Raw genomic sequence first — 9971 nt, 5'->3', positions numbered from 1 at the left:
TTCAATTTATATATATATATATATATATATATATATATAAATGAGTTTTGATTTCTCATATTACGGGGGAGTTGTTTGGAACGCTCATGTTTTTTAGATCAATTTTTTTTTTAGTCCGGTTTGTGGACTGTCCGAGATATGACGATTATTTGTGGAGTTGCAGGATTTGCGTCCATGGCTAGTTGTTATTCCCTTTTACCAAGACCAAAGACGAGCTGAAGTTCCACCCTCTTTTGTAGATTGAAGTTTATACCCTGAGGAGTCTGTTGACATGATTTGTCCGTCCTGGATATGATGTCCACGACATAGGTGTTCCGCTTTGTGGTTGCATATTTTGCGTTTTCGCGTTCCACGTTTGTCGTGCGGGGAGTATTGGAGATAAGCAAGATGTGTATCTTGCAAACCAAGTAATATGGACCGTTAAAGTCCATTATGAAGTGAAGCTCGTGAAGCGCAAACAAAAGAATATTCTAGATCTCTATATTACTTCTTGTACAAGATATTTCCTTATGTGTTTAGGAAATTTTACATTATATGGATGTTAGCATTATGTTAATATTGACACTATATATATGTATTTTGTATTCTCGTATGAAACACAACTCAATAATATATTTTATTCTATAATATTTGACAGTGTTTGTTCGAAATCTCACATCAAATGAAGTACATCGAATAAAAAAAATTCTTTTTTGTCAAACAAACATTTAATTATATTTACCAAAAATGAAGTAGACAGTCAAATGAATTAATGAAATGATTATAGACCGAAAAAAAAATAGAAATATTTGAGACTCAATTTTGTTTTGTTTTGTTTTTTTCTCTACTTTTGTGTCCTTAACGTTCGAGTTACTAAAAAAAACGCCAAAGGATTTTTGAGATTTTTCAGTTTCTTCGTCAAAAGAAACAAAAAAAAAAAAACTCAACTTCCAACAATGGCGGAGACGGCGAATACAGATCTAGAAGGAATCGATGGAGTTCGTATGACATGGAACGTTTGGCCTCGTTCAAAAGTTGAAGCTAGCAAATGCGTGATCCCACTCGCCGCTTGCATTTCTCCGATCCGGCGACATTCCGATATCCCTACCCTTCCTTACGCACCGCTCCGATGCCGGACTTGTTCCGCAGCGTTAAACGCTTACGCACAAGTCGATTTCACCGCAAAGCTTTGGATCTGTCCCTTTTGTTATCAGCGTAATCATTTCCCGCCTCATTATCATGTGATCTCTGAGACTAATCTTCCTGGTGAGCTTTATCCTCAGTATACTACTGTTGAATACACGCTTCCTCCGCCTGTTGCTGGTCAATTTGATCCGAGGAATGGGGAAGTTCCGTCGCAGGCGGTGTTTGTGTTTGTTCTTGATACTTGTATGATTGAAGAAGAATTAGATTTTGCTAAATCGGCGCTTAAACAGGCGATTGGATTGCTTCCGGAGAATGCTTTGGTTGGATTTGTGTCGTTTGGTACTCAGGCTCATGCGCATGAATTGGGATTCTCTGAGATGTCTAAGGTTTTTGTTTTTAAAGGAGATAAAGAGATTTCTAAAGATCAGATTTTGGATCAGTTGGGGCTTGAAGGTTCTTCAAGGAGATATACGAAAGGAGCTCAAAATGGCGTCCCGAGTTCTGGTTTGAATAGATTCTTGTTACCTGCTTCCGAGTGCGAATTCACACTCAACTCGGTGAGTGACGTTTTTTTTTAGTTCTTTATCATTTAGCTTTTGTGTTGATTGTGAAGTTGAAAATTTTCATCTGATTCTTTCATCTTTGTGTGAATGATGTTTGGTATGTAGCTTTTGGATGAGCTACAAAGTGATCAGTGGCCTGTTCAGCCAGGTCATCGGTCCCAACGATGCACAGGTGTGGCATTGAGTGTTGCTGCAGGATTGCTTGGAGCTTGCTTGCCTGGAACTGGGGCTAGAATTGTAGCTTTGATCGGAGGTCCATGTACAGAAGGCCCTGGAACGGTAAGTACCTGTTGATGGTTGTTGGCATTGTGAGCTTTCATCACCCCATGTGTATGAAGCATGTTTGCAACTTCTTCTTTCCATTTTCTTTTGTACAGATTGTCTCAAAAGATTTATCGGATCCTGTGCGATCTCACAAAGATCTAGATAAAGATGCCGCTCCTTACTATAAAAAGGCTGTCAAGTTTTATGATAGCATCGCAAAGCAACTAGTCACTCAGGGTCATGTGCTAGACCTTTTTGCTTCTGCACTTGATCAGGTATTACTGTGACATGATTATAAATAGTTGGTGCGCAAAGCTCTGAATTAGTTCTTCAAGTTTGGTTGTGCAGTTTGCATCAGTTGCAACTCCTGAATTCTAAATCTTTTCTGTAACACTGTGTTGTATTTTTTTAGCTGGAAGTCTATATAATGAATGCATCTTTTCTTCTTGTCTCTGAAAGTGTGGCCTTGATATGCAATGGGATTTACTAAATTTTTTGTCAAACCTAACATGGTCAATATACACAAATGTGGAGCCTCTCAATTGTCCTCAAATTTGTTACCTAGCCTGTGATATCAGTTTAACTAGTCCTGAAGATGTTGTCTTGGCACTATAATTATTATTTTAATCTTCGTAAAGCTAAAGAGCTTCTATGAAACCTAGGCCATAATCGTTAAACCCCCTCATTTTCCTGTTTTTGATGATGGTTTCCTCTACAGTGTTTCTTCTAATAGGGCATTGCTTGTTGTATATTGTCGTGCTGTCAGCTCTGATATTTATAATTGGAGATCTAATTATTAATTATTTCCGCTGTTGCATTTTGGATATAGTTAGGTTGGGGTTGCTGAGATGAAAGTTGCAATTGAAAGAACTGGTGGCCTTGTTGTTCTGTCTGAAAGTTTTGGCCATTCCGTATTCAAAGATTCCTTCAAGCGAGTATTTGAAGATGGCGACCAGGCTCTTGGCCTCTGCTTTAAGTAAGTTTCTACTTTGCTGATGCATCACTCTCTCTGATAATATTACATGAAAAGAAAATTTTGTCAATGCAATGACTTTTCTTTTTAAGTATCATAAACTTCAAGCTTGTATAATAGAAATAAAATTATGTGCGTGCTTCAATAGAAACTGACCTTGAATCGTTTATTTCTAGTGGGACGCTTGAGATCTGTTGTTCACAGGACATCAAAATTCAAGGGGCTATTGGACCATGCTCATCATTAGAGAAGGTTAAAAATGGAGTCCTTGACGATTTACTTCTCTCAAAAATGCATTGATAGTTATTTTTGAGATGAACGAAGCTATCTCTTCTCAATTAATTTTCATTTTTCTTTTATTTGGATCCTTTCAGAAAGGGGCTAGTGTTGCTGATACGGTTATCGGAGAGGGGAATACTTCTGCTTGGAGGTTGTGTGGCCTTGATAAAACTACGTGTTTGACAGTATTTTTTGACATATCTTCAAGCGGGTCAAATACTCCTGGAGCTGCGAATCCACAGTTTTATTTGCAGTTTCTCACAAGGTACTTTGGGCAGTGTTTCAGTCTTGTATTTTATCTGTTTTTTTTTGTTTCACCTGAACTTTGCCTTTCTGCATTACATTGTAAGCTTCATTGTCAGAAGTATCATATTTACTGTTGTTTATTTGATTGCAGTTACCAAAACCCTGAAGGTCAAACATTGCTCCGAGTTACTACTGTATGCAGACAGTGGATAGACAGTGCTGTGAGTTCAGAGGTTCGTCCTCGTTTTTCTATAACCATCAAAAATGCAATGCAGGATTTCTTATAGCCTAAAAGCTTCTTAGTGATTTAACGTTCTATATTACCGGTGGTTATGTACTTTTCAGGAACTTGTGCAAGGCTTTGATCAAGAAACTGCTGCTGTGGTCATGGCTAGATTAGCTTCTTTGAAAATGGAGTCAGAGGTACGTCACAGTAGACAACTTCAGTTTGGTAGTTGCTTTATTTTATTTTTAAGGCGGAGTAAGCTCTTAATGCTGGCAATTTTTTCAAATATGTGTCTTTCCTTGGGAATAATACTCACCAGGAATCCCTAGGAGGTCAAATGCTCATCTATTATACAAAAAGCATTCAAATTTTATTGTTGACACAGCTGTATAATAGTAATATGAACTAGGAGGATCCAACCTGTTTCTTGAAAAATACTGCAGGTTATCTAAGTTATCTAAGGCTTATCACTAAGCCATGTCTATCTATACAATTCATCATATTTTTTTCCCCAGGAGGGATTTGATGCTACTCGGTGGTTAGATCGGAATCTCATTCGTCTTTGTTCAAAGTTTGGAGACTATAGAAAGGATGATCCAGCCTCCTTCACACTGAATCCCTATTTTTCGTTATTTCCTCAATTTATATTTAATCTGCGGCGATCGCAGTTTGTTCAGGTACCACTGCTTTTACATTTCATGGTTTGTGCTCATCATATCGTTAGCTTAGTATCATGTTTTCTTTTTCGGGGTTGTGATATGGTGGCAGGTATTTAACAATAGCCCTGATGAAACCGCATACTTCTGCATGTTATTAAACCGGGAGAATATTTCGAATGCAACTGTCATGATCCAACCGTCGTTGACAACATATTCATTCAATTCACCAGCCGAACCAGCTTTGCTAGATGTGGCTTCCATTGCAGCCGATCGAATTCTTTTATTAGATGCATATTTTAGTGTTGTTGTCTTCCATGGAATGACTATAGCACAATGGCGAAATATGGGTTATCATCATCAGCCTGAACACCAGGTACTAATAACTAGCTGTTTCTAATAGCTTTTTCATGATGCGGAACCATCTCGTTGTTGTTGAATGATTATGTATATTTAATCTTCCATTGACTATAACTATTCTTGTGATAGGCTTTTGCTGAGTTATTGCAAGCTCCTCAAGAGGATTCCCAGATGCTAGTCCGTGAGCGTTTCCCTGTCCCAAGATTAGTTGTCTGTGATCAGCACGGCTCGCAGGTCATTCATCTTATCAATTTGTTATCATGTAATTGTCAGCTTCAGTTTTGTTTGTGCATCTCATTGGATTCGAATGGGAAAATGCAGGCAAGGTTTTTATTGGCAAAGCTGAATCCATCAGCGACGTACAACAATGCAAACGAAATGTCGACAGGGTCAGATGTGATATTCACAGACGACGTTAGCCTTCAAGTCTTCTTTGAACATCTTCAGAAGCTGGTAGTGCAGTCTTGAGTAGTCCTTTTGTTTCTTTACTTTACATTAAATTAAACTTCAGTTTACACCATTAAATTAAACTTCAGTTTACACCATTTTTCATCTACTATCATTATTTTGTTTTTTCTTTGATAAAATTTTTGTAACATTACTTTTCTGTTTTTGTTTCAAGGACTTAGATATACAAAGGGAGAAGAGATAAAATATCTCACTGCATTCCCGAGGAAATTTTATAAACTGAGACATCAACAAAAATATGAATTATTAAATAAATATAATGAAAACTTGAATGAAAACTTTTGTAGAATTACTACCAGAAAAAAAGTCAATAGCGTCAATTAATTTGCATCAACAAAAATTATATTTCATATCAGTTGCAATAATCAATGCCATTATTGATTTGTCTTGCATCATTTTACTAAAATTGATATAAATCTAGATCTATTTGCATCTCTTTTACAATATTAATACAAATATATGAATTTCCATCATTTAGAAAATGATACAAAATTTAAATCAATAAAAATCGATGTCAATTAAAAATTGAGCACCGATTGTAAAAACCCACATCGCTCCCAAGGGAAAGAGAGGTTCCATAATTTTCTTATATATAGTGATCTAAGTTTTCTTTATAGTCTCAAAGAAGTGTAAAGCAAAATAAGCAACTATTATCCCAAACAAATTTGATTGTTTGCTTTAATATTAATTAATAAAATTAAAAAATATTTTTTCTTACAAATTAATTTAATATATATAAAAAATGGTTTGCTGATGTGGACACTTTAGATGAGAGAAGACTCTCTAATTATATATATGATTATTTGTTAATTTTAAAATAATCAATATAAACATTATTTCTATAAATTGATGCTAATACTAATATCATTTACATTAGATGAGGCATATAACATCGATTATAATAGTCGATGCAAATAATTATGATGAAGTTTTTTTAAGCATACTAGATTTCTTAACTTTGGGCTTAACCACATCGCCAAATTTTAACTCTCTTCTCCCACTGTTTTATCAACTACTTTTTTATTTGCGATCATCTCTAGAAAGATCACTCCAAATGTATAAATGTCTACTTTCTTGGTTACCCTTCCATATCAACAAAAACATTAAATATCAAAACTCTTACCATACACAATTTAGTATTGCATTAAAAAGTACTAGAGAAAGCTGTTTGAATAAATTTCAATGTGACTTCACTTCTATCAATATGTTATAGTTATTGAAATAATTTAAAGAGAAGAAAAACTAATCAAAATTAAAAAAAAATACAAGAAAAATACATCAAAAATTTTAAAATATATTATTTAGAGATTACATTAGTTACATTAGAGATACAATTCTGGATTTTGTGGATTATTCTAGGATGGTTGTGCCAAGAGGCTCGAACCACGACAACCTGAACTGAACTATCTACATCTATAGCTAAAATACATCGAAAATTTTTATCCAAAAAAAAAAAAGCATTGAAAAGCTGCAAATACGTCTCTTTTGCTAACTGTGATAGTGAAAATTGTAAAGCCATCTAATTGCTAACTTCAAATTTGAGCTATGCCAAAAACGAAAGTGCTTTTATATACAAACTAGATTTTAACCCGCGGTACACCGCGGGATGATTTAATTTTAAAGTTAGTATAAAAATATTTTGTAAATTGTATCTCCTTATAACATATTTATTTATATTATAGTTTACAATTGTTATTAAGTAACGGTATTCCACGAGTTCACGAGATAATTATTAATAAACTGAGGATTTAACCCGTATTAAAGCGGTATATAAATATTGATTCAAATTCGTCCGCCATATAAATCATTTCCGAAATATAACCCGTTCCGTAATTTCTTAACCCGTCATGTGATTTGTATTAAAAAAATAAGGATTAAATCCGTATTGAAGCGGCGGATTAATGATATTTTAATCTTTTTATTATTGTTGATTCAAAAACCCGTCCCGCCAAACCCATCCCGCCAAAAAACTCATTTATTTTATTAATGTTCTTATTTATGATATGATTCTGAATCATTGTCTAAATATTTTAATCGATGTAGAACGTTGAACACACATTTTCGTCAATTGGATAATATATATCCGTTTTTAAAATTTTGAATCACAGTATATGCAGAAAAAAAATTGATTTTTATTTTTACTTTATGTATTATATGATGATTCAAAACAGTTAAAAACAAATCAAACAAAGATGATAGGAGAATTATAATTATAAATCTTAATCAAATCTTCTAAAAATCTAAATTATTAAATATGGAATATCCGGTGTATGAGTTGGGTTAAATATAACCCGACCCAACAAATTTTTTGTGAAGGAATTTTTAAAATGGGTCGGATATCCGATATACCCGAAAGCTTTTTTACCCACCCGTCACAAAAAGTGCTGCGATTATACTAGTATATATTAGGTAAGGATAAGAAAAATTAATAAAAAATTAAGAAAAAATAAGAAAAATATGAGCAAAACATAAGTCTTTTTTTTTTTTGAACAAACAGCAAAACATAAGTCTAAGTATTTGAACTTGAGCCTTTTAATCTTTATCTTTTAGAATTTTAGTTAACCTATTTAATATGATGTTTCAGACTTGTATTGTTTAAACCATTTTTTCTTTAATATAGTCTTATGTTTAATGTTATATATATTATATGTGTGTGTGTGTATACGTTTCCATTTCCTAATTTTAGAAAAAATCATTTTCCGTTTCCGAACAGTTTTGCTACTGCGTTTCCGTTTTCATAAAACATAGGTATTTACAGATTTTGCCAATAATCTTATATATACATATCTCATACACAAAAAAATGAAATTCCAATTTAAAAAAGCGAATAATTAAACGCAAATACAGATTAATGTCTTTGTAAACATATCATTTTCTTATATAGATCCATTAACCACCATATGGAATTGCTTACAAGAATGAAGAATGTATATATCTACAATCACCAGAACTCTATAACACAATTAAGGATGGGCCCGTCAAATGTTACACTTATCGTTCGCCTGATTCGCTTATGGGAGACAAAGGACCACTCAAACAAAAAGAAGAAATTAGGGGATGTCCTCCTACTCTTAGATGCACAAGTAATAACTCTACGACAACAAATCATTTAAAATAACATTTAATCACATTAATGAAAACTGATGTTCTAAATAGGGTGAAATTATCCAGAGTAGCATGCGTTCTTCCGTTACACCCCCTCATCCATATATATATGTCATTTGAATGACAATGAATACCACAATTTTTGCACTATCTGAAAACACTGAGAAGTTCAAAATCACTCCTCATCCATATGTCATTCGGATGACAACGAGTACCAAAATTTATGCATTAAAGGATTATATACCCAAAATACCTATGCATAAGTTTTGGGTAGAAAAAAAATATTCACAACCGCTCATTATTACTGGAAATGTAACCGAACTAGAGGGCGGAGGAGGGCTTCGGGAGGAGACCGCGGAGAACAAGTCGTGCTTGACTGACGTGGAGGTGAAGCTGCTAGGGTTTGACGCCATGATCAAGATACTTTCAAGAAGAAGACCAGGACAATTGATTAAGACTATAGCTGCTTTGGAGGATCTTCATCTCTCTATTCTTCACACTAACATCACTACCATGGAACAAACCGTCCTCTACTCATTTAATGTCAAGGCAAGATATATCATATGATTTCCTAATTAGACTAGACTGACTAGTCATAAAACACATTTATAAATTTATTTAGTTTTTTATTCAATATAATCATAGATTATGGATTAATATTGTTATAATTAAAGTATATATACAATAGGGAGACCAAGCCTCGATCATAGGAGGAGCAATAGAGTTTGTGAGAGAGCTCGAGCAACTCCTACAATGTCTAGAATCACAGAAGCGTCGAAGAATCCTAGGAGAAACCGGTAGGGACATGACCACGACAACGACTTCTTCTTCTTCTCCCATAACTGCGGTAGCTAACCAAACACAACCGCTCATTATTACTGGTAATGTAACCGAACTAGAGGGCGGAGGAGGGCTTCGGGAGGAGACCGCGGAGAACAAGTCGTGCTTGGCTGACGTGGAGGTGAAGCTGCTAGGGTTTGATGCCATGATCAAGATACTTTCAAGAAGAAGGCCAGGACAATTGATTAAGACTATAGCTGCTTTGGAGGATCTTCATCTCTCTATTCTTCACACTAACATCACTACCATGGAACAAACCGTCCTCTACTCATTTAATGTCAAGGCAAGATATATCATATGATTTCCTTAACACACAACTGCGGTAGTTACCAGGTTTGTATTACCAGGTTTGTATACTACACTAAAACATCATAAACAAATTTTAGCATACTTCAATATTAAAGCACACGTAATTTAATAAACAATATATTTTATTGAATATGTGATCGGCACAAGGACAGTCCGACATTTTTGAATGTTCTACCTACGCAAATAGAAAAATGATGCCCTACAAATTTTATTTTTTTGCAAAATCACAAATAATAGTAATATATAAAAGGACATACTAAAACTTAACATTTGTTAATCTCGTAAGAAGTTTGTAAAAATAAAAATAAAAGTAAATATATAATAAAATAATAAATATATATTATATATACACATATATATATATATATATATATATATATATATATATATAATGGTCTTTTGTCTCCATATGCGAATAAGGTGAACGATAAATGTAACATTTTAAGGGCCCATCCTTAATTGTGTTATAGAGTTTCTGGTACGGTGATTGTAGATATATACATTCTTCATTCCTGTATCAATTTCATATGGTGGTTAATGGATATATATAAGAAAAT

General features: G+C 34.0%; 2 protein-coding genes across 2 annotated transcripts; both read left to right on the top strand.

Moving 5' to 3' along the window:
* Positions 1 to 906: 906 nt before the first annotated feature.
* Positions 907 to 5379, top strand: LOC9321651 (protein transport protein SEC23). The gene is made up of 12 exons (XM_021033401.1): positions 907 to 1682; positions 1794 to 1967; positions 2066 to 2227; positions 2786 to 2928; positions 3102 to 3177; positions 3300 to 3469; positions 3602 to 3683; positions 3796 to 3873; positions 4192 to 4353; positions 4445 to 4708; positions 4822 to 4926; positions 5014 to 5379. The coding sequence occupies exons 1-12, from the start codon at positions 936 to 938 to the stop codon at positions 5158 to 5160; spliced, it is 2310 nt and encodes a 769-aa protein (XP_020889060.1). The 5' UTR covers positions 907 to 935; the 3' UTR covers positions 5161 to 5379.
* Positions 5380 to 8520: 3141 nt separating this feature from the next.
* Positions 8521 to 9406, top strand: LOC9321650 (transcription factor FAMA). The gene is made up of 2 exons (XM_002885538.2): positions 8521 to 8814; positions 8954 to 9406. The coding sequence occupies exons 1-2, from the start codon at positions 8521 to 8523 to the stop codon at positions 9404 to 9406; spliced, it is 747 nt and encodes a 248-aa protein (XP_002885584.2).
* The last annotated feature ends 565 nt before the right edge of the window (positions 9407 to 9971 follow it).

Source organism: Arabidopsis lyrata (assembly GCF_000004255.2).
Source record: "Arabidopsis lyrata subsp. lyrata unplaced genomic scaffold ARALYscaffold_3, whole genome shotgun sequence".
Classification (NCBI taxonomy): domain Eukaryota; kingdom Viridiplantae; phylum Streptophyta; class Magnoliopsida; order Brassicales; family Brassicaceae; genus Arabidopsis; species Arabidopsis lyrata.
The sequence above is the reverse complement of the archived record's forward strand: the minus strand, read 5'-3'. Positions and strand labels throughout refer to the sequence as shown.